This window comes from Argopecten irradians, chromosome 10 (assembly GCF_041381155.1).
Source record: "Argopecten irradians isolate NY chromosome 10, Ai_NY, whole genome shotgun sequence".
NCBI lineage: Eukaryota > Metazoa > Mollusca > Bivalvia > Pectinida > Pectinidae > Argopecten > Argopecten irradians.
In genome coordinates, this window is record NC_091143.1 from 25,495,271 (window position 1) to 25,520,919 (window position 25,649).

Consider the following 25,649-nt stretch of genomic DNA (forward strand, 5'->3'; position numbering starts at 1 on the left):
TACACGCATTAGAACAAACAATTAACATGTATTTACTGTTTTATTTCTTACTTCTAACAACACAATGACATGTATACTCTGTTTGTTTTTTCAGGATTAGTGATCCTCAATGAACTACTCCGAAAGTGAGACTGTCACCGACAACGTCGATTGTCCCGCGTGTAAGCGCAGGTAAGTACCACTAATTGGCACCTACAGGTAAGTACTCGTTATAGAGTAGACGGTTATATTAATAAGTTACAGGTAAGTACTCATTAAAGAAAGGTATATTAATGTATGGTTATAACAATTAATATAAAGATAAGAAGCTTTTACAGCAGAGATCAGTAGTCAAGTTTTCCTCATACGGTTACAAAAGTGTGACCAACCACATATAAAAGGCGATAAGTTTAGATCTGAGGACGCTAATTATTAAATCGCAGTTTTCTTTAGTAGCTTGACGACTGACGTTCGCTGAAGTGAAAATTAACTTGTATACATAAATACATAGCCTTATTACCTATACCACTTTGAAGGAGCATTGAAGATGTCGTGACAAACTTTAATACTTACGTAGATATGAGATGTGTTTTGTGGAAGAGGACATCATAGTGAAGGAGACAAAGGATTACAAAATGTCCGGACATGTTGATTAGTATTTAATATCATGATGGGCGTGTTTTTCATATTCAGGGACTCCAAACGATCGGACCATCGACCTTTACGACACCGGAACTCCCTAAAGGGAACCAGAGTTGGTGAGTATTCTCAGAATCACAGTAAATTTCGATTATATAAAAAAAATATGCGAAGTCTATGTACCAGTGTCAGTATAGCCAGTATAGATTTATATCTTTACCAAATGTTGAAATACAAGAAAAGAAAAGGCAAAGTTGTCACTGGTGATTTTCGCCTGGATTTCATGTATATCTTACAGTATAAAATTATTTGATATGGCAAGATTTTAGGAGATTTTTTTATGCACACCATACATTTGTACTTGAACCCATATTTTATGTACACATATATCTCTTTATCAATGTCTGAAACTCCATAATTCTGTTATTTCACACGGATGCGCAAATCATATCATCTTTATAAATTGGTAAAACGGGGCACAAAACAGATTTACTAAGAAACACAATGATTTGGTTTGGTTTATTAAGTCCTATTAACAGCCAGGGTCATTTAAGGACGGCCTCACATGTATGTTGTATCTTGTGTGTGTGTGGAGTGCGAGGTGCGTGTTTTGGGAGAATGCGGTATGTTGGTGTTGTGTTTTTTTTTAACTCTAGTGCTATATCATTGAAGCATGCCACTGGAGATACCAATCAACACACCCCATAAACATTCACATACATTGATTATACAAAAAAAGTGTGTGGATAAGACTTTGTAGTGATATTTCATATGTAGATATATGTATGTGAAACGTTTTTATATAGTGTTCTGAATTATTCTCAGACAATACATTAAACATTAGTTAACATTTGTTGTGTATATCTTCATCTAAGAGGGTATTTTGAATTGTTGAGTTGTTGCTGAACAACACAATGATGCCCTTGGCGTAAAAGGATACAAATATTCAAATGCGGACTTTTCCGTTTGGCGTAAAAGGATACAAATATTCAAATGCGGACTTTTCCGTTTCTCTAATAAAAACTTGATGCATGTCGACCAACACAATGACTTATCTAGTGCTACAATGCTATACTATCAGGAAATTGAGATTATGTTAAATTATCGGTAGTTATTTTATGTTTTGAAACTGAAACATTTCGTCATAGTGCGATGTTAAAGTTATATGTGCCGTAATTTTCATATTCACGAATCAAGAAGGGCTTTAGGTATGTTTTTCACCACTAAAAGTTGCCATCAATATGGGAATTACAATACTTACAAATGTATAGGTTTTGATTTTACAAATACAAATGTGTATAAATAAGAGCTAAAAATGGTTTTGGCAGTACTGCTAAAAAGCATTACATACGGTTGGACCACAAAGCCAAGTTTAGGTCTACATGTTCACTTCACTTTTACCATGTTATTAGTAATTTAAAGGTAAATTCTACAGGTATATTTTCATCTCAACATACATAAAGCATAAAAAGAATTTTATAGTGTATACATAATGTGTTGCAAATAATTTTTGTAAGGCATCATATATGTTTTTCGTCCATTTGAAGGATTTTCACAGCTTAATTCGTATAATGTGTTTCAATAGATTAGTGAAGACAAAATGGCATATGGACTTTTTAACACAGTTATGACACATACACCTTAAAGCTCAAATGTTGGGGGAATAAAACACTATCCTTATTAAACTTGATGCAGATGCTCCACGCCTATATCATTAATTTGCTGTGTGTTTATATCCGCGTCGATTGAGATAATCCGACATCTCATCACAAACATATCAAAAAAAAAAAAAAAAAAAAAAAAAAAACACAAGCATACAACGCATGCATTTTTTTTGTCATCCTGAAATAAGTCTAGCTGTTTAAAGGACTTAATTTTTAATAGACGAAACAAATATTACGATACTTTATCATTAAAAATGATTTTGTGTGCGGTTATCCGTATCGATTACGCTACATTGTACGCCGCCATGATGGAATTTATAGTTTCGCCGCTCTGGCTGATCTTTTGTAGCCTTATCTGTAAGTTTATTGATACCAAAATAATATGGCATACTCTATAAATTATATATGATTTTATTTGACAGTTGAGGAACATTGGACTAAAGTTCTACAAGCTAACGAGTGTGTGTACAGTCGGCAGTGTACCTGTCGCCATGCTGAGAGATGCAGATCTTTCAAACGAAGAGGTTCTCGGAGAAATGTTCAAAATGTCGACACAGCTGTTTCCTCGATATTCCAGAGATTTCGGATATGGTTGAATTCCAAATGGAAAGTACACGAAACATTTGATGGTCCTTTCCGGACGGGGTCTCTAAGGCGATCCAAGCGTTATATTAGTGACGCTACCACGGACTCAGGACTGTCCGAATATGATTCAGACTCGAGTGGTCCGCTCCAGAACAGAATTGGACTGTATCGATCTGGAGGGATTAGTACATATATATCCGATTCGGAGGATCCCAATTATGTTTATATCCGGAATAAATCGGATTTTTCCGATGATTTTAAAGATGTGAGCGAATCAAAATTAAACTGTACCACAAAACAGTCTTTGAATGTGCCTTCTTCAGCAACTTCCGGTAGCCCAAATCAGAATGAGAAAAACAAATTTAAACGCAAGCAGTTTCTCCAGGTGACGGAACCGGAAGACAAGCGGCTGCCATTGACAATCACAACTAGCTGTCCAGGTGGCAAGTCTCATAGCACATCGCGCCACACGGAATCTCAGAACGAGGTTCCGACTGCCGAGTTTTTCGGCACGTGGCCGATGTCACGAAAACGTCAACAGATGACCGAAGGTGAGTTTATTATCTAAAAAATAAATGAAACAATAATAATTGAATTTGACTATAGGTGGATATTTTGTACAATTCTTTGAAATGACATTGCTACTGGTGGATTTGTGAGTCCTCAATGTCATCATCATCTGTTTGTTGCGCCTTCGAGTGTCTGAATATACAGTACAAAATGCCTCAATTAATGTTGAAAATAAAAATAAAATATTGAGCAACTATCAGGAATTATAACAAAAATGTTATTACTAAACAACGAATTCTTCAACACGTCCCTAATATTGAAGTTTTTCTATTTTGGTCGTAAACAAAAAGTCGGGTGGGGGATGGCTTTTAATTCTTTTTTCTATTTTCAATTTTAATGTCACATTCATATGTCATACACAATCATAATTACAATAAAAACAAAGAGCTTTATCTATAAAGAGGGAACTCATTTCCTTCAGCTGTGTCTAACGAAGAAATTTAACTGCTATTGATATCCATTTTTAGAAGCCCGGATGTTACATTGTACCCAATTCTTAAGTGGACTATGTTCTTTTTTTTACAGAGGACCTTGATTCCGTGTTTGAAGATGACGGTCGTTTAGGAACAAGGTAAGGCAATTCTAGCTATGTAAGAGGACCGGGTTTGTTGAAGCATTTGTGGTGGAACCTCATAGAATCATTTAATCCATGGATTGTATTAGAGATACCCTGATCTTCTTCTATTCATATTAAACAATACAAACACCCATAGGTCAATGCTTTCTCTTTCAAATATTACAGTACATCTATTTCCATTGTAACATCGCACGGTCATTAACCGCTATGAAAGTCAAAACCTAGTCAATGACACCAGGTACAACGACCTTGATTCCGACTAGATTCTATTAAAGCGGTAAAATTAATATAATATTATTCTTAATAATCGATGAATGTCTACTTTGAAAAAATACATCCACTTCCTGCATAAATCAGATGCGACGAGAAAGGCAAATGATGACATAAAAAAAATCGACGAACTGCAGGAACTACTACGTTTCCGAAACAAATTAATAAAAGTTTTTCAATAATACTTATTGACGTCAATATTTTTGGTCTAAATGAAGTTGCAAAAAACGCAAGATTTCATGTGTAACTCTATGTTAACAATGACGGCTCCTTTCGCTGTTTGCCACATGGTGCGGTATAATTAGAGTGAGGCAGGGAACGACAGCGTTATGGAAATTAAAATTTATCTTTTTAAAATTGTCCAGGGAGTGATAATAAGCGTAATATAAACGGTAAGTTAATAACGTTTGTGACACCACACAATTATCAAACTAGTTTAGTAGTTACATTTCAAAACATTTTAATAAGATATTTGTAAATGACAATGCAAGGTGGAGGACTGCTTTATTTAATGTTACTCAATCATTTTTCCCAGCACAGGTTCCATGAGGATCCTCTTTAGTGGATTTGAAATTGTTTCATTTGATTTCCTGCTCGTTCCCATAGTTATCCAGTCTGTTATTGAAGGTGTTGAGTGATTTTGCTGTTACGACATGATCTGACAGGTTGTCCCATATTGTTGACATTCTGACGGAGGCTATGATCTCAAACGCTTGCTTGACAACTCTAATTTGGCAGTTACTTTAAATATTTCGTTTGCACATTGCAGGTTGTCCTGTTCGGAGAGTCTCCATGGCAACGCCGGTGAATTTCTAATTCCATATAAGGATTTAGAACACGAAGAGCTCCTCAAAGCTGGACGGTCGTGTTCTATATATAGGTAACTATCACAAAGGACTAAATGTATATCCATTATTACCTTGTTAATACTATTTATAATTAGTCGTGACTTACACTCATAGAATTTCGCATGAGTGATGGATAATTTAAGGTAAAATTGTCGTGTATCAAATAAACAATTAATTGTGTTGGCTAAGACATGTTCTGGTACTGTAGGTCGATTGTTGTACTCTAGGTCCTTTTTCTGTTTATTTCTAATACCACTATCCTTAAATGACATCGGCTATATCTATTAAACAAGTCCTAAATGCAATAACATTTTGTATTCGAGAAATATACAAGTGTAGCATTTTTTCTTTTCATTTTTGAGTGAATTTTATTTCTTTAACAGTGGACGTTGGCATGGAAATGTAAATATACATCATTTTGGCATGCTGAAGAAAGAAGAATCACGTGATTTCTGGAGCATGGTGACCAAGCTCCACAGAGTTCGACATGAAAATATTGCCCTTTTTATGGGTGCATGCGTGGATCCAAATCATTTTGCTGTAGTGCTAAGGTACGATACAACAAAGCAAAAATCAATTCGAGCAGCAAAAACTTGCAACTAGAAAAACACATGTAACCATCTAGACATACACGGGTCTTTACTGGATTTGAGGAGTAACTCTTAATAGATCAGAATGGCACATTGCATGATACACTATTAAATATACAGTCGGTATTTTGGACATATCGTTGTGTTTATAGACGTGGTTTTGGGATCACATATTTGCGTAGACGATCCCCGATTCCCTGTTATCACTAGATGGCCAACCAATGGACATGAAATGATTAGTAAATTCCTTAATATGTCAGAAGCAGAGTTTATAACAATACTTACACTTTCCATACCAACTGGAAATTTCTGTTATCGACCTTCGTTTTTGTGTTTACAGTGTTCAAGATGGAGTGTCGTTGTATGATCAAATACATAGGCGGAAAGAGAAAATAAATTTACAGAATAGGATACAGTGTCTCCGACAGGTGGCGCACGGGGTTGGATATCTTCACGCCAAAGGAATAGTGGTACGATGTTTGAGCACGCGCAACGTCTTCATGTGTCCTAAGGCACGTGTCAGTGTGATGGATTATGGGATAGCTGATAAAAATTCAGAAAGGTAAGATGATTATATTATCCCTCATTTTCACAAGGCAGATAGCTTTTGAAACCAGTTTGGTGAAATCCGAAAGGTGATATGTTCAATATTTCAGCTTAAAGAATGCATGAGTTTTTATCTCTTTTCAAATGGTTTCGAAACTTATTTGAATGGTTTTAAATACAAAACATGTCTTTGTTTCTGATTTTAAAGATCCCAGTACGCTTGCGTGCCACGTGGACAGTTGACCTACATTGCACCGGAAGTATTATCCAGTATGAGAGTGGTCCCTCCTCGACTTATAGCGACAGTTGACTATAGTGTTCATACAGATGTGTACGCTTTCGGGTAAGTCAATACATGATCAGTCGAATATGAAAGATATGCCATTAAATGCAGTGAGAATATAAATATTTCAAACCAGTATATCATTGGTAGGTTAATTTTTTTAAAAATCTATTTACATCTCAAATGAACACTAACAATGTACACCGTAGTCTAACGAAAGAAATTATATACATTTGTTGGCTTTGTTGCTATTCAATCTTTTTAAATGTAACATCTTAATCAAATTTGTTGAAATAAAGAGAAAAAAACCATATAGTCGTGCCAACTAACCGCATGGCATTGTTCCTGACATTAAGTCGACATGTAATAATACCCATGTCCAGTAAGGTGTTCAGTCCGGGGTCCAGCACTTGCGGATGTCATACATTCAGTTTAAGATCACAAACGTCTGTTAAATTGGCATCGACTTCACCAAAATGCAATGTAGTAAAAAGAAACATGTTGTACTATCCTAAACTCGACTCTTTTTGTTGACAGGACATTGATGTATGAGCTGATGACCGGACAGTACCCATATTACGGCTTACAACCGGAAACTATCATATGGAAAACATGTGCCAATCAGAAACAATCGCTGGCCAAGGTCAACGCTACTAGAGTTTTAACGGTAAGATCTAAGTCATATAAAATAAAAGTTCAAGGTCATATGCAAAGTATGGTACGCAATTTGTCGATTGGTTCGAAACTTTTCCGATATCAAAAGAATTTTTTTTCCAGTGGCAATCCTGACAAAACTAATAATACTTAGATAACAAAGATATTTGATTTTAATTCAAATCTTTGAATTTCACAATGGTTAATTTACGTATTTCAGCATTTAATCGATGTTAGTTGGTCACATGATCCCAAGAAGAGGCCGACGTTTGCTGAAATTAGCCGAGAACTTCATCGGAATGTAAGATTTTCCCTATTAGTTCAAATCTCAGTTTGTAATGAAACACTACTGTTAATAAAAACCATACAAATGAAATAACAATTGATCATTTTCTAGAATAAATTAACCAGATTGACTACCTTATTGTAATTTTTCTTTGAAGAAATATTGCCCTATGCTGCACAAATACACAACTGTAATCATATTAACGAACACACTAACGTCCGTCTCTATAGAAACGATGTAAATTCGAAGAGAAATTAAAAATTTCATTGATCTAGCTTTAACTGATAAGGTTTTTAAACATTAGGTGACACATAATTCATATTTCAATGTGAATATTTATCAAATTTATTTCATTGTTTACTTTTGGTTCTTTTTGCAGGTCTCCTTGCATAAACAGCACAGTATATCTCATCCAGAAAACTTGAACAGAGCGTCTTTGTTTTAAAGGTTCAAGTCAAACGCACAAAATATGACTACTGATTGTGCACTACGTGTGTACTTTATGAGTGGACGTCATCGATTTATGTGCATTGATATTGTGCCCGGATTTGTATAGTTATACGCTCCACGTATGTCCATTATGGTGTGTTTTTATGAACGAGACGACGTTCTCTCTGCCAGCATTATAAACAATTGTTTCAAAAAGATCTCTTACAAGTTGAATCCGATCTCGTGTTTATTACATTTATTTGTTTGTGATACTAGTTAAGCTCTTGTGATTTCGACACTTTTTCGATATTGTTACTTTTTTTTTCTTATTAACATTTTGTATTTATCCTTGTTGATCAATGTTAATAATTCTGGTCCTAAAATTATATTGGTAATGTGGGTTTTCTTGACTACAGATACCGGCTATATTTGGTAATCCCAAATGATGGAATATTTCAAAATAACTTTGTTATTCTTTACATATTTGCAAGAAAGATATTTAGGATGGCGTATTTTGAATTAAAAATCTAAAAGGAAGAACTGCTATGCTATAAAGTAAAATAATTTAAGTTTCTGAGTTTGTTACACCCTTTAGTGTTGACGACGCTAAAGACCTGGATCCAAGCGTGATAAATATATTTCTTTTCTATTTTTTTTTCTCGTGAATATATACTTATGAAACAGGCACGTGCCTTTTGAAACATTAAAAATCATAGATTATCGTTTGTTCCAGTTCAGAACGCAAATGTGACCATTTACATGGCTATTTCTTGAAGCGTATATGTAAGAAAAACTAAAATATTTAATATCATTTGAATCAATATTCCACTGTTGCAACCATTTGTAATTTAATGAAAATATTTAATATTTATTTATTTATACAGTACAACAGTTTCTGTTGTGGTCCCCTCTACGAATCCTCTCTTGGTCTTGTTTTGCGATATTTACGGTTATTTAAAAAATTTTGTCATATTTTCACAAGCTTAATTTTATTTAGGCATGTCGCATGTATTCAGGAGTAGGAGAAATAAACAATTTACGAAAATGATGTGTATAAACAAGGAAGGCCAATCAATGTGTGATGAAACAAGAACGAAACCCTAGTTACTTACACGTTAGTCAAGGTTGGAAACGAAAAACAAGGGAGATACATAATATATGTGTTCACGAGAGTATTGGTTCTAGTTACGGAACTAGAAATATTTTGTTAAGATAATGCATGGTGTATCGTGATAGGCAGTAGCCTACATTAGAGACTGTGATATTAGCATGGATTTTCTGATTTTGAAGGTTCACTTTGTTCACAATATTAAATGCAAAACAAACAAAAAAATGATTAAAGATGAACAGAATTCTGCGGCGTTTAGTAATGTTTTCTTTATTATTTTACTTGTATATTTCAGCAATAAACTGTTACCAGATTGGAAATACAGTTTATATGAAGCCCACCCGGAAGAAATATAAATAAATGGCGCCTGTTAGGGCGCCATGAATATTTATCTATATATATTCAGAAATATAAATATTGACGGGCGCCATTCTATTTATCTTTCTTCCAGATGGGCTTCATATCCACTGTATGTCCAATTATTATTTGGTAACAGTTTATTACTTATATTCATTACGATTATTGAAATTCAAAAGTATACGTGTACATTTTTTTTTATTTCCAAATACCAGTCCGCCAGAGGGAGAATATATATATAAATCTCAAACAGTATAAATGTCTTTTTCACAAATTATAGGCCTCTCGGTCATCTTCAGATTCCTAGAAATTCCACAGCTCTACAGCTAGTATATTGGAGAAATAGTTCTAATGTAGTCTTTGAAAAAGGATAATCCAAAAATGAAATTTTCTATATACTAATTTATAATAGTCGGGTGCGGAGCAGAGAAATGTCCAACTCTTCACTTCCAAACCTAGGCCTAAAGTGAATATACAAGTAACACAAAATGATAATATACAAAACATTCAGGAACAAACAAGAAGGATTAGCTAAAAGAAACACCGGTAAATACGTTAAAGTATTAGATCGCTATAAATAAACGGCAATAACATTTAAAACGAAGCTTTGTAATTTACTTCTAAACTTAGAATATTAAGTATGTTCAAGGAGATTAAAACAAATGATAATAATATCACAAATGTCCGAATGCGAACCTGTCATAAACCGCGTAACAGAAACACAAAAAAGCTAGGTGAAATCCATCTTGAACCTTTTGACATGATGCCGTAGCAGCAATATTCGTGTTCAAATGGTTGCAGATGGCACCTGTAAATCGTCAATCATTTCTAAGGAAGTTGTCAGACATTTTTCTTTTAGGGCAACTAGTTCCCGTTGTTGGTTAACTGGATGGCAATAACGCAAAAATGTCGGCCAACTTCAATAGAAACGATTGTTGTTTCAAGTATCAAGTGCCCTATTCAAATCGCCATTGTCCGTTGTCGTCCGTCGTGCATGGTATGTCCGTAAACAATTTACATTTTCGACTTCTTCTCCAAAACTGATGAAGCAATCTCAATGAAATTTTGTACAAACCTCCTTAGGTATAAGGCCAATCAAAATTGTGATTATATTGTCATATATAGTCAAATACTCTTCATAGATAGAAAAGTGCTTTTCGTAAAGTTGTGAATTATATGACTCTGAGGTGTCACGTTTGGGAGGGGGTTACGTTTACAATTAATTTTCCATGACCGACCCCAAGGAGCCTTAGGGGCGGGGCCAAAAGGGGTCAAATAGGCTAAAACGTCAAAAATCTTGTTCTGAAATTCTGGAAATTGTAGAATCAAATACTCTTCATACATGGAAAGGTCTTAAGGTCTTTTACAAAAATTGTGAATTTGATGACCCTGGGGTCTCACGTTTCCCCTTGGGGATGGGGTCAAGTTTATTTTTGTTAGGAAAACACATTGATGCTATTTGCTCAATTTTCATAGGAAGTGAGTCAAACTTGGTTAGAATTATTATCTAGAGATAACATGAAACATCATATCCATATTGGTCCTGGTCGACCTCCAGGGGCGGGACCAAAAGTAGTCAAAATGGCTAAAATTTCAAAAATTCTTCTGAATTCACAGATTTGATGGAACCAGATACTCTTCATAGATTGAAAGGTCATAAGGCCCTTTACAAAGATTGTGAATTTCATTGCCCTGTGATCTCAGATTTTCCCCTGGTCAAATTTACTCAGTTTACATAGAAAAAACACATTTATGAGCATTATTTGCTCAATTTTCATAGGAAATGAGTCAAACTCAAGGTTAGAATTATTAGCCTCAGATATGTCTTTTTTTCTTTTTTTTATTTTAGCACTCAGGACTAAGGTAATTCTCTATGCATATATGGTCCCAATGCGACTATGGTATATAGCGTATGTATATCTTTTATTTATCTTTAACAACAACAAGTCTCATTGGTTCTAAAAGGTAGCATCTGAGAAGGACAGAGATAGAGAGAAAGAGAGAAGCGAGATAGAGATGAGGGGAATGAGAGTAAAGAGCATCATAGAGAGAGAGGGGGGTGGAGAGAAAATACAGAAAGATAGAGAGAAATACAGAGAGAGAATGAGAGAAAATAAAGCGAGAGGGGGAAGGGGAGAAAAAAAAATTAGAATAAGAGAGGGTAAGAGGGAAAAGACAGCGAGAGAGAGAGAGAGAACAGAAGAAAAGAAAAAGAGAGAGGGGGAAGCAGGAAGTAGGAGTTAGAGGAAAGAGAGGAATTGGAGTCAAGCAAGACGGTCGTGGGCGCGTGGCAAATAGGACTACTGTAGATGAGTGTGAAAGGTTAGAGAAAAATAGAATAACCGATAAAGGGAGTGAGAGGAGAGATGAGAGTCAGGCTAGAGCAAGTGCGAAAGCGAAAATAAGCTATGTGAGAGTCATGAAGTCATCATCTTTCTTACAAGGATTCACATTACGCTAATATTCAATTATAATACAATCATTTATATATCGTTTGAGTGATTTTTTAAAATTGTTGTAACAGACTTTTCTTTTTCAATATTCTCCTGTGGGGACCAGAAGGGCGGGGTCAAACAGGGTCGAAATGACAAAAAAATTCAAAAAATCTTCTTCTGAATTGACAGGTTTGACGGAAGCAAATGCTCTTCATAGATTAATAAGTGAAATTTATAAAATCGCTGACTGACTTCAAGTATATAGTGTTTTTGTTTCATTCTGTATCCGAACTCAGGTGACCATTAAGGCCCATGGGCGTCTTGTCTGTCAATGTAACTAATTTCATCCCGATTTGATTCTTAACTGAAATCGTGGTTTAGTGTGTGTATGTCACAGGAAAAAAGAAAACGAATGACAATAATCTATTGCACTATGATCATTATCTAAAACATACAAAAAGGAAAAGAAAGACATAAACAGAAATATAATTTTGACGACAACAGAATTATATAACTTTCTGCGGATCTGACAGTTTTGAAATACGTTTTATTTATCTATCGCAGTTTATAGGCGGAATATACAGGAACCTGTATAGAGAACAAAGCCCCTATCGGACTCACTATCAACAGCTGTTACCGTTACATAGTTCCCACCCTTCTATCTAATCTTATCGCCGGTGTTCATTTTACGCACACTTTAATAGAACTCGACAATGACTAGAGTAGGAACAACATTTTAATAATGATTGCAACAAAAGTTTATTAATATTGAAAGTAACGGTATTAATTCAATTTAATTTTTTTATCGACCATTTCCGGAAATTGCTGATTAAATTGTAATTTCTGTTGACTTTTATCCATTTGCATGATGAAACAGTTGTAAATACAAATAATCAGACATCTTGGAATATATGGATAAACTTGTGGAATATCAATCTAGCAAGGAGGAATCCTCGGAGGGCCTTTGTGAGTCCGATGGCGTCGACAATCCCACCACTTCCGGTATATCAATAAACATTGAATGCCCAGGGGCGAATAACATGGATCTAACTTCCGTTAACGCACCTTCAGAAGTGTTGGAAATAAACTTGCGGAAAGACCATCCCAAAGCTGAAAGTAGTTCTGATACACTTCCGGAGGAAGGAGAAATCGTTACGAAACCAGTTTCTTCTGAGAAAACAACTGAGGCGCGGAAAGGAAAATTAAAACGCCGAGGTAAAGAAATTATATTTATTGTCAAAATTATGTCATGTGCTAATGTCTTTCAGACAATACACAAAATGTACAAAATGTAGTTAGAAAATATCTCTTGAAAACAAACGTGCAGGTGATTATGAGAAAAAGCACTTAAGAATAGAGCTCGACACGAGTTACCAAATTTAGGTAAATGTGAAACAGCATCATAATATCTTATAATAGTAAGGTAGATGAAAAAAACAATATTTAATGTTTCGTGTCTAACTTAGGATTTGAATATGGATTTTCAATAAGAAATCTTTAAATGGTATTAAAAATTAACTTCTACGAAACATCGATAAGAGGATGGAACACAACAAAAAAAAACTTGATTCGTTTTCCTTCTGTCATGAAAACACTAGATATAAAATGCCATAGGTTTTACTAACTATCTATATATACATACTATAATATTTTTTTTTTGTTCTCATACCAAATCTGGCTTTCTGATTGGCCAATATTTTTTTGCATACCACTATGAAAAAAAAATCCGAGAATGGCGCGAAACCCCGACGTTATCGTGACGTCACAATAGAGACATTGATGTTGCGTATTGATTCGGAAAAAAGAATCTCTTAAAAACCCACTATAATGTTACATTTCAACATACTTCATTTTATCAAATAGAGTATAAAATTAATTATAAGTATTGATATCACTATTTTTTTTTTAAATTTTATCGTGGTATGAAAAAAATTTTTTGCAAACAATTTTTTTTCATACCCCGATAAAATTAAAAAAATAGTGACATCAATGCTTAAATAAAAATAAATCAGCAGCAACTTAAAATAATAACTTAACTGATAAGGTACTGTACACACTACATGAACCAACTTCTTATCTTTCATGTCCGAATGTTTACGAGTCAGATGAGAAGCAAAAGCTTATTTCATAGAAGTGACGTAGATAACCTCTTATCTTTCATGTCTAAATAATTCAGTTCATGAAATGTTAATGACCTCCAGAACACGAAGTTGACTTTCATGGACATCATAGTGCCATTTTTAAGTAATACATCCAAACAAAAATTTATAAACAAAAATCCCCATGAGTCAAATAAATAGAATGAGTTAAAACAATGGCAGTTCTTACTTACATCATTTGTTATATTTATCTACAGTGTACTATATAGTATCGGTATTTTCAGGATTAACTTGAATATATGTTTTATTTTATGGCGATAAAACACAAAAAAATATGTACTCTAAATAAACCTCAAAGAGGTTTTAGTGTTATATATGTATAATCATAACATAGAAAATGTATTCAAATTTGATTAGTAACGTTTGAAAAATATTTTGAGATAAACTTCTAATTTCACAATCAATAATTATGTTGGATTGATATTTCATCCACTTTATCTTCATTTACTCCGGTTATAATGTGAATGCCTTCAAGTTTCAAACAAACAACCATCAAGTTTCAATGTCTACTCACCAATGCTCACAGGAACTAAAAAGAAGACTCGTTAAATCAAGTTTGAGATCATATGAATCACCGGTCACTGGAATTAAGGGAGAATTTGAGATCATATGAATCACCGGTCACTGGGATTTAGGGAGAATTTGAGATCATATGAATCACCGGTCACTGGAATTTAGGGAGAATTTGAGATCATATGAATCACCGGTCACTGGGATTTAGGGAGAATTTGAGATCATATGAACCACCGGTTGATTAAATTTAGGGAGAATTTGAGATCGTGGATTTGGAGATTGAAATATAACACGGGATGATTGATCTTAACCACGGTGTGATTAGAGATTGGATCATATGAACCACCTGTCTGAGAATTTTCATATGAACCCCTGTCGCTGAGATTTAGGGATAATTTGTGCGATAATTCCTGTTGATAAAACAATTTTATCAATGTCAATGGTCATTGAACGGCAACAGAGAGGTTACAAAATTATCTTATTATATAAAACAATAATTTAAATATAAGGTATTTTTTTTTGTTTGCTCTTGTAAAAATATGTTATGTATGATGATTGATATTTTTTTTCATGTAGAGTATACGTATGTTTTCATGTAGTGTGATACGTTTTAAGTGAACACGTAAAGGACTAATAAAATCTGTTACCTGTAAATGATCGCGATTAATAGAATCTTACATGGCCTGTCAGGTGGACAGGGATATCTCAACCCGTGTGAAAGATTTTGGCCGGTCAACCAGAGGCTTGCCGAGGATGTTGGTCAATATCTTTCACGACGGTTGAGATATCCCTGTCCACCTTACAGGCCCATGTTTGATTCTTTTTTCTCCCATACATTAACGAAAAATCGCGAAGAACGTCGCTGTCCGAAAAAAACGTCGTCGCGTGTATTGATGACGTCAGTGTCTAGCGCGTGTGAGCTGTCTTTTCCCTGGGTATCATGTAAGATTTTCCTGTCCGAGGTGCGAGAAAAATATGTTTATCCTACATAAAAGAAATAATTATTGTCCTACATGAAACGTTTTACCTTAGCGCGTGAAAGTCTGACATGAACAAAAGTAATTAAAGCCTTTTAATCCTACAAAGTATTTCTCGTCCTACATAACAAAAATATTTCCATGTGAACTCTGTACCACAGTACAGATTTTATTATTTGGAAATTAAAACAGTTGGCATACATACAGTTTAGGAATACTGGTTTGAAGTTGATTCATAACATTGATGACTTTTTGTAAGCATGTCGGTTTCCCATTCTCGCGCGAAACAGAAATAGAATGAAATTGTCCAGTAAAATTCTACTGATTCTCTATTTTCTTTGACAAGATATTAATGACCTAAATACCAACCAGCGGTTCATATAAATAATGTTACCTATATTAAACCGTAAAGGCCTTTTTATGCAAAAAAAAAAAAAAATAAATAAATAAAAATAAAAATAAAATAAAAAATAAAAAACTTGCCAACCTTTGATTGTAAAATCTTAAACATTTTTTTCTTCTTCTTCCAGGTCTTGCCGTGGTTGCATTTTCAGCATACATGCGCGCTTGCAAAGAACCACTAATTGATGACGTCATTTCCTTTGAAAAGGTCACCATGAATTACGGAAGAGGTTACAAACGACATTTTAGTACATTCGTGTGCCCTCGGTCGGGTACATACCTCATAACATGGCGGGTAGTTTTGATAGAAGTAAGAGAAGTAACTCTGAATCTAATGGTGAACGGCGAAGTGCGCAGACGAACCACGTTTGATTGTGTGGACAGTTCAGACAACAAGAGATGTGAACGAGAAGCAATAATCAAGCTTTCTATGAGAGACCGGGTCTGTTTAACACTGTATAATGGCGATAGGAGGATACTGAGGCCAACGAAATGTAAATTTGCTGGGATCAGACTGATGAGATGATATGTACGTGTGTCATCTATTAGGAAAGGATAATACTCCTAAATACATTGAACTTCTCCAGTCCTAAGTTCATCTTTCAGTTAAGTGTAGGTAACAATATTCCTATTGTTCATAGGTCGAACACTCGTGCTGAGTCCTATGCCCCAATAAGTTGATAAACGTTTCTTAAGCTATGGTCACGTTCCACTGCACTTGGAAGCACTTGCTACCTTTTAATCAATAAACAGAATAAAACATTTGACCAATCAGCGCCATCGCTTAATCGGCCACAAAAACATGTCAGCTTTGGTAAAAAGTAAGTGGGCAACATTTAAAGTAAGTTTCTAGAATGTACGGAGCATGACACCTCCGAAGGAGTTGGGGAAAGTACCACAAGCGTAAACTGTGTACCCACTAGAGGCGACACGATATTTAACGCGGACAGGGAAATGCCTACCTAGTTCAGTTTCCTTGTATATCCGAATTCATCAGCACATAACGTGATCAATATTTAGCCAATTTCATTCATAGGAACCCGTTGGAAAGATATATTATTTATCTATAAGGTAAAGTATGCGTGCGAAGATGATACATGTACTTTTAGTGCACGTGGGTGTCATTACCTTCCAAGTATGGGGCCGCGGTGGCCGAGTGGTTAAAATGTCTCGACATATTAGGTACTGACCGCTGGCCGGTGGTTTTTCTCCGGGTACTCCGGCTTTCCTCCACCAACAAACCTGGCACGTCCTTACATGACCCTGGCTGTTAATAGGACGTAAAACTAAACAAACCAAACCAAACCTTCCAAGTTTATCGCAAAGTGCATCTCCGTATATTTACTTTCATCATTTGTTTGTGACGTTACATAAAGTATTTATATGATGTAAACAATCACCTTTATCACTGTTATTAGATCTGATAATAAATTGAAGATTAATGATCATCATGACATTTTTTAATTAAATATAACTGTGATTTGCGTGACTGTGAGTTATTAATATGTATGTGTTCCGATGTCGGCGGGATATGCCTATATTTTGTGCCTATATTCATATTGACATGGGTCGATTTAATAATGAAATGCTTGGCCACATCTCATTGTCATATCTATAACAATACATGAACAGAACTGTTACCAAAAGGTGATCAAATTGAATACACTGAATAATGATGAAGTATACATCCACATACTGATTACCGTGATATGACGTGGCAGATATTATCTTCTATAAATGGGTAAAACATTCCTTATCACCTTATGGTAAGTGATTCCGCATAATACAACAAACGGCATATAAATATGTATTGAGATTCATGTTTCAATTGCTATGAATTAATAAGACAAAGATCCGCACCGACAAACAATATATACCATCAAATAACAATTAACCCGTGACCGACGTAAACACATGCACTCAAATAACATCTTTTTCACTACAAAACAATATACAAGCTAAGTTACGTACTTTTCTATTCCTATAGATTATTCATTGAGCACCATATATTTTATCTCATCGCGTTGTATTCATATCAAATGCTATCATTCTTCAATCAACACAACACAACAAATTGCACCTTAATAACATGGCGTTACTTTCAGACGGTTCACTACAGTATAAACCAACTTATTTTCGCGGTACGATTACATTTTTCGAGTGGGAAGAAACCACAAAGATTGATCTAAACGAAAATGTTTTGAGTACAGGTAAATAGAAAATCATTACTGTTTGAGGGAAATTAAATCGCCGTGAAAAAAGTTAATGTACAGTACCAAAAGATCGGACAATTCCGACAAAGTACATACATTATAGTCATTTTTGTCATCTTACTTATAAAAACCGAAAATGGTTTAAAAATCTACGTTTCCACTTATTAAACGATTATTATTATTTTTTCAATCTAAATCCGACTTTCTGATTGGCCGATTCTTCTTTTTTTCCACTCTATCGGAATTTGAAAAATAAATATTTGCAAACTGTGAATCCGCAAAGCTGATTATCCCAAAAGTTTGCTGATAATTTTTCACAAAACCCGATGAAATTTAAAAGAAATTGTGAGATCAATGCTTATCATGTTTTTTCCTACTGGTATGTATGCGTTATTAACAACATTTATATTGATGATGTGTATTTTTGATATATAGATACGGCATTTCACAAAAAAACTTGAACGCAAATTTAAATAGTTGGAGAATATGTATGTCAGTGGCAGTCCAATTCATGTATTCGTGGAAATATTGAAAATAGCAAAGACACGGTCGAAGTAAAAATGGTTTAAGTCCAGTATGTATTTTCTAGTTGTGACGAGGTTCAAGAATCTATAAAGGTTATTTAACGTAGCATACAGAAAACATTACAAACAAAACACTGTAGCTAATGCTATTCTTACTACAAAACATGGACATATACTATATCAACTTCGCTAGCCAAATATATTCAGTCTGATACTCCCCCAACCTGTAGTAACATTTCGAGAATACTTAAGACTTTGAAAAATGACATTCAACGGGCGTAGAAATCAATATTTTATAATAGATATTGTTTAAGAGTCTTGCAAAAGACAACAGATTGAATAGAACCAAACAAACTTTGTATAACAGTATAACTAATCCACATATTGGCTTTATAAATACCAGTTTTACTTACGTAATGAAACATAACAAGACCTTTCACAAGTATTACAATCCTGATAGACGCTACCCCCCGAATCTCGGGCAAATTTTAGTATAATTCCGAAGTATCTGAAGTTTTAAACATCCGAACATTTATCGGATCATCATCCAGGTTTTCCGAAGAGGAGCATTGGTCCTTCCAGTAGGGAAATACCACCAGAAGACAGCCTGGATATTGTCTCCATTGTCTGGCAGAAGCTGACCGTTCAGGTTGGTTCCGGTACATTGACGATACCACCAGGCGCCGGAGTGTGTCACGGCACAGTTGTAATGGTCATTACCACTGTCAAAGGTGGTGAAAGGTTGTCCATTACTGATGCCAAGTGCGTCACCTTAAAATGTTCAGATGATGTACTGTATTGTCCTCGATACTCCAGGAGTTCCGATCACTTACGATCTCCACACCCCTGGACTATCTCATAGTAAAACTATTCAACATTTTTGGCTGAAACGGAATTCTGGAGTATCTAAGGATGATACTGTATAACGCGGTGTCAAATATTTAACAGTACTGGAAAAGGTGGCGGGTTACTTTATTAAACTTATTCATCAGTATTTATTTTCTCAAATCAGCTTTGTGACATTTGCTACCATCATTCACCTGGTGTAATATGTAAAACCACGAATTTTGAAAACAATTCTGCCGGGTATAGATTTCAATCTCTTTCATGTCTCGTTTCAACATTAATCAAATAGTATTTTTATTGTCTAATTGTCTCTATTTGTAGCAGGTTGCCTTGTAGAGCATATGTCAAAAATTATATTTCTATTTTTTGTAGATTTTCATACACATCAACATTTTACTTAACTTGCTAGTGCAACAACAATTTTAGCTATATCAAATAATTTTTTGCTATTAATCTTCTTAGGTTCACTGTGATGACATTGATAAACATTTAAGTACGGAATTATAACCTATTGCTTTTTATTTTTTACATCTTAGTGAAGAAAAAGTGTTTTGATTTTCAGCAAAAATGCTCAAAATAACGTGACAAGAATCAAGCACACAGAAGCCCTATTCATATGATGGTTTTAGGCACAACATTTTTTTGAGTTGCAAAATTTAAGAAAAAATTTGTCATCGGAACTTTTTCTGTGAAGTGTTGAATCATCAGAATTGCAAAAACAAGGTATTTTTATCTTCAAAATTTGGGGAAGGGGGTAAGGGGTAATAAATTCAGCTATTCGGAGCAAACATCATGGGTTGACTGAATGGTTGAAATATTGCTTTTGTCTATTTTGCGAATATTCATATTATAGTTTTCAGACAACTTGTTTTAAAATTATTGCTTTAGTTTGTCATGCGTTTCCTCAAAACAGCGAAATTCCGGTAAAATAACAATTTACGCCAAATAGCTATCTTTTATTCATAATAGCTAAAAATCAAGCATACCATTTGATTACATTTTTAAGTTCTTTAAGTTATATGTGCCGAATCAAGAAGAGCTTATTTTTAATTTTGCAGAGACATATACATTAAATTATATATTAAAATGAATTTCGGCAGTACTACCAAAAAATCATTATATTTACGTCTATAATGCGGTGTAATGAATTGTATATGGTCAGATCAGGAAACCGAGGTGTGGTCTAGAATTTCATTTACAGTGTTAGCAGTAATTTTAAAGTTATTAAGCAGATATGCTTTCATTTAAACATATAAAGCATAAAAAGAAGGAATTTTTTTTAGTGCAACGATTCTGTTTTGTAACTAATGTTTATAAGGCATAATACAGTTTGTGTCTGTGCCTTTGAATGATTGTTACAGTTCAATTCACACCAAACATTATGGTTAATAATAGATAACTGAAAAATAAAGAGCATGATAATATTCGGACCTATTATGGTAAAATAAAATTTAAATGTATAGAACCGTGGTGATTCCTTGAAATAAGCGAAATTAAAACCATTATGAATTGAATATTAGCATCTATTAAGTAGTCTAGTTATATTTTTGTTTGTGTTTGTTTTAAATGAACAAAAGACTCACCGGTTATATTTTCGTCAAAGCTTGAAGGATGGAAACTGAGTTTGTACATCATTGTTTCGTTTTCTAACCGGAAGTTCCTATAATGGGTGTGTCCTCTTATCCCGTCCCAGGTCTCAAGGTCAATACGTAAAATGTTCAGTGACCGTGTTAGAAGGTGGATCAGGTTGTTACCTGCCTTACACAAATTCAGAAAGTCAGACAAGGAAGCGAATTCTGCTGCGTATCTCTTATCGACAGGTAATGATGAGTCAATTTCTGACATTTCTGAACTTATCGAAAATAGCCCTGTATGTCTAATTGATTTATGTTTGCCCATGCTAAACGAGTTATCGTCAGTAATCGTTCATTCCTTTTTACTAGAAAGCTGTTCCATATTGCAATGAACTTCAACTCGGATTTTACCACACGAAAGATATCAAAATCACTTGAAATAAATCATAAAATGGCAGTGCCTGTTTATTTTGACTTGAATAAGTGTACTTACCAAGCCAGAAATCCCCAGACAAGTCCCCAAATCCTGCACTATAGTCATTCCAGCCACGGTAGAAACTCAAATTTCCATTTGTCCGTCTTTGAATTACCTTTTAAGCATATTATCGCAAAAATACATATTAAATTAACGGTTGACATGTGTAAATCAAGATAACCGGGACTATTCTGCTTATATGAATGGAAACAAAAAATGGTTCTGATGACTATGGAGGCATTGAGGATACCGGTCGGAAAGTATGCGTGAAATGATAATAAGATGATGATGGTAATGATGACGATGATCCTGATGGTGATGATGGTGATGACGATAACAATAACGATGATGATGTTTACCTTAGTGGTTGTAATGATGATGATGGTGATGATGATGGTGATGGTGGTGGCGGTGGTGATGGTTGTGATGACGATGTTGGTAATGATGATGATGGTGATGATGATGGTGATGGTGGTGGCGGTGGTGATGGTTGTGATGACGATAACGATGATGATGACGATGATGATAATAATTGGCGTAGTGTTTGTAGTGATGATGATTTTGCTGTTGATGATGATGATGAAAATGATGATGATGATGAAGAAGAAGAAGAAGAAGAAGAAGAAGAAAATTATGATAGTGTTGATAATGAAGATAGAAAAGAGGAAGATGTATAAGGAGAAGAAGATGATGATGATGTTGATGGCGATAATGATGATGATGAAAATGAATTAGAAGAAGAAAATAATGATGATGATGATGATGATGTCATGATGATGATGATGATGATGTCAAGATGATAATGATCAAGATGATGATGATGATGATGATGATGATGATAATGTCGATGATGATGATGATGATGATGATGATGATGCTGCTGATGATGATGATGATGATGATTAGGAGGAGGAGGATTTTTTATTTGTGTGACAACTTACTGTCCACGGTCCGTCCTTAGTGTCCATATCACAGTACAAGTTTGTTATTGGTAGGTCAGGCATTTTTATCGAGTACACACCCGAGGGGAATATGGCTGGGACACTGGAACAATTGGGGAATCCTGTAGAAAGAACAATATACAGTACAATGAACTTATTCATAAATATCTATTGAACAGTGTACAGTATATATGAATTTATTTTTAAATATCTACTGAACAGTGTACAGTATATATTGAATTTGTATTTAAATATCTACTGAACAGTGTACAGTATAATGAATTTATTTTAAAATATCGATTGATCAGTGTACATTATAATGAAAATGTTTTTAAATATCGATTGATCAATGATTTGAGTGCATTAAAAATCTAATGGAGATATATCTAGAAACAACGTTAAAGATGCTCCACCGCTGACAAATGGTATTTTTTCACTATCAAAAACAGGAGAAGACAATTTAGTATTTTTCTTCAGTTACAAAAGTTACTTACTTTACACCCTTACCACCATTGAAAAGTTTGAGCTTTTAATTTTACTTAAAGTTAAAAAAAAAGGAAAATAATTAATTGCATCCCGAAAAAATTCCGTGGCACTATATCTTATATGGAATGAAGTAATGATTGTGCATGCACCACAGGCGAAATAAATTATTTTATGTTATTTTTGTGTTAATTAGGCATATATATACAAGATTAAACACCAATTATTGTTCAAATGATGAATGTCATTTATGCCCTGTCGGCGGGAGCATCTTTAAGATCGGTATGAACGCAGTTGTATACAGACATATTCAATGTAACACTACATATAGAATATTCAGGTCACCTAGAGTTTCACTTTACTGTATGTCTTAATTGTGAATTGTACTTTAACACAGTTTCTATATGTATCTTTATTAAACTTTGGTAAAACTACATACTCCTGACGTAGACTAGACCAGCTTGTAACTCAAATCCGTCCTCTTCCTGGGCACTAATGGAGAACGTCTCACACGACTGCTTGGTGTTGGAGTACGAAAAAGAGAGGCACATGTCTTCCTCGCAGTGCACGGCACATACTGATATACTTGGTACATCGGTAGTGGAGGTCAAGATAGCTCTATCCAGGTCGAACAGGTTTACACTTTTAACTTCGGTAAATGAGCTCCGTTTTGTCAGTATCACGGCTTCAGATGTTGAGAGAAACAATAGTATAAAATAAGACTTAATTTCCATCGCCCAGTGCATAGCTATTTAATCAAACTTTCTTGTTTTTGATTGTTTCCATGAACATAATGAATGAAGTTGTTGCTTCCAATAGTTTCTATACCCTTAGTTGGAGGCTTTGTCGCTGTCCTATGTCCTCACTGGTGTCTGGGAACACTAATTATTAGTAACAGAGTAAGTATAAAGAAGCAATCATTAATGGCGATATTTGATCAATAAATAGGCGTCAGATGTCAGGCAATAATTGTCACTGGGGGCGGAGTTTGATGTATTGCATATCAACACGTCAGTAAATTTCTTCAAGGATGTGATTTGAAACACAATTAGGGCGCATGTTTTGACAACTCGAAAACATTTTCAGTGACTAGTCCAGCTTCGCGCGAGAAGGAATATCTCTCGATAGAGCAGCGGGCCAGTAAGGCCGGTGTCTCTAGTTAGAGCTGGCTGGTGGCACACTGCTCTCGCCGTTCACCAATGCACACAGGGCAATGCTTATTCGAGATTAAGTCGTTTCCATGTATGCTCAGCATTTTATCTTATTTTGGTTTGTTTTTGTTCATACCAGTAATGTGAAAATTAATGTAACATCGATTGTCTATTCAATGAAGGTTTTTAATAACTATGTACCTTGTTCTTGTTGTATTTTTCATACGCCAAACATAAATTAGAGATGATCAAAGCTGTTTCATTGATAAAGAACTCATTCTGTTTGGGGGACACGTTCCTCACCTTCGTTTTCAAGGCTCGGTATTCTATTCCCGTAAGACGTGCCCTTTGTATTGATTGAAATTGAGGGATTAAAATTGTACTTTTTTTAATTTGAGGTTGTTGTGTTTAACTTTTTTTAATGTATTTTGTTTTTAATTTTTCTTTAATCCCCTATAGGCGTCTGAAACACGGACGCCATGGCATTTGTGGAAAAAATAAAGGAAATGGAACAAGACACATGTAGACAATACAACTGTAGGGATAAGAATGGAAATGCCATTATGTTTTTGCAATTAAATATAAAAAACTTTCATGCTATCGCTAGGACAATCCTTTTAATTTTCATAATATATTTGAGGGTTACGATTTACTCAGAACACAGACGTATAATGTATATATAATTTGTAGTTTTATAATATGATAATACCAATAAGGCATACCTTAAGGTCTTTGAAAGCTTTCGTTAACTACTTTCTTATCGAACACAACCTTTATGACATTTCTGTAATATCAATCCATTCTGACATCAGTCTTTATTGACAAATATGCCGTACAATGACCTTTCATACATACTATATATCACGTGCTATTTTTATTTCAGTACATACATTTTTCAGTGATTTCGCCCGTGTAGTATTTTTGTATATGCCACAAGTGCAATATTCTTTAATGAGATTCTTAGAAAAGAAACGTGCCTTGAATTTGTTCATTTCAAAAATGAAAACTTCTTCGACCCGTTTAATAAAATATCATTTGAAATGACCACTAATTCAAGATCCTGTAGACATGTATATTTAGCGATATTTTAAGAGATAATGCATAAATAACATAATAAGTGTTTTTATTCGCGGGGCCTATATTTGCGTTTTAGTGAATTTCTACGAAATTAAATAACAGCCATTAAAGTAAAACGAATAACAAGATAGATATCTGTAATGTATCTGTTAGAAATTAGCTATCCGTGAACATTTCTCCGCAAATTGATATCAACAAGAAAATTTCCGCGAGGAATTAATCAACGATACAATAAAATGACATCCATGTTAACATATCGTATTGAATTCCCAGGATATATTGTCTCACATGACAGAACTGTTGTCATGATTACGCTAAATGTTGATTATTTTTCCAATTTCTCAACCCATTAAGTTATAAGTTTAATTCAGCATCCCTGATTATTTTGATCTAAAGTTATATCTCTTATGATTTACATGTTGTCTCTTTCGTTAAGTTATCAGTTATGTCTCACTTAATATTTATAAAACGAAAGTAGATATGTATTTCTTTAG

General features: G+C 34.4%; 3 protein-coding genes across 8 annotated transcripts in view; 2 read left to right on the forward strand and 1 right to left on the reverse strand.

Annotated features, from left to right (window-relative positions):
- The window catches only part of LOC138333490 (kinase suppressor of Ras 1-like), a 44,116-nt gene extending 34,839 nt beyond the window's left edge, over positions 1–9,277 (forward strand). For all 6 annotated transcript variants that reach the window (XM_069281905.1, XM_069281904.1, XM_069281902.1 and 3 more), the window contains 11 exons: positions 95–171; positions 673–737; positions 2,705–3,418; positions 3,963–4,008; positions 5,054–5,164; positions 5,516–5,683; positions 6,063–6,284; positions 6,477–6,611; positions 7,089–7,218; positions 7,426–7,506; positions 7,871–9,277. In XM_069281905.1, the coding sequence (XP_069138006.1) occupies positions 110–171; positions 673–737; positions 2,705–3,418; positions 3,963–4,008; positions 5,054–5,164; positions 5,516–5,683; positions 6,063–6,284; positions 6,477–6,611; positions 7,089–7,218; positions 7,426–7,506; positions 7,871–7,936 (1,800 nt within the window). In that variant the 5' untranslated portion in view covers positions 95–109 and the 3' untranslated portion in view covers positions 7,937–9,277. The remainder of the gene's footprint in view (positions 1–94; positions 172–672; positions 738–2,704; positions 3,419–3,962; positions 4,009–5,053; positions 5,165–5,515; positions 5,684–6,062; positions 6,285–6,476; positions 6,612–7,088; positions 7,219–7,425; positions 7,507–7,870) is intronic.
- Positions 9,278–12,537: 3,260 nt separating this feature from the next.
- On the forward strand, positions 12,538–17,342 carry LOC138332777 (uncharacterized). The gene is made up of 2 exons (XM_069280742.1): positions 12,538–13,035; positions 16,000–17,342. The coding sequence occupies exons 1-2, from the start codon at positions 12,732–12,734 to the stop codon at positions 16,395–16,397; spliced, it is 702 nt and encodes a 233-aa protein (XP_069136843.1). The 5' UTR covers positions 12,538–12,731; the 3' UTR covers positions 16,398–17,342.
- Positions 17,343–19,140: 1,798 nt separating this feature from the next.
- On the reverse strand, positions 19,141–23,673 carry LOC138332624 (microfibril-associated glycoprotein 4-like). The gene is made up of 5 exons (XM_069280626.1): positions 23,367–23,673; positions 22,445–22,566; positions 21,522–21,618; positions 21,038–21,208; positions 19,141–19,379 (listed from the first exon to the last, which is right to left on the reverse strand). Exons 1-5 carry the CDS (start codon positions 23,671–23,673, stop codon positions 19,141–19,143), a joined length of 936 nt encoding a protein of 311 aa, XP_069136727.1.
- Positions 23,674–25,649: the final 1,976 nt, after the last annotated feature.

Coding starts and splice junctions, on each gene's coding strand:
- LOC138332777 (XM_069280742.1), top strand. CDS start 12,732: ATGGATAAACTTGTGGAATATCAATCTAGCAAGGAGGAATCCTCGGAG. Junction 13,036..15,999: donor AGGAAAATTAAAACGCCGAG/GTAAAGAAATTA, acceptor TTCTTCTTCCAG/GTCTTGCCGTGGTTGCATTT.
- LOC138332624 (XM_069280626.1), bottom strand. CDS start 23,673: ATGCACTGGGCGATGGAAATTAAGTCTTATTTTATACTATTGTTTCTC. Junction 21,619..22,444: donor CTAAGGACGGACCGTGGACA/GTAAGTTGTCAC, acceptor TATGCTTAAAAG/GTAATTCAAAGACGGACAAA. Junction 21,209..21,521: donor GTCTGGGGATTTCTGGCTTG/GTAAGTACACTT, acceptor TGTGTAAGGCAG/GTAACAACCTGATCCACCTT.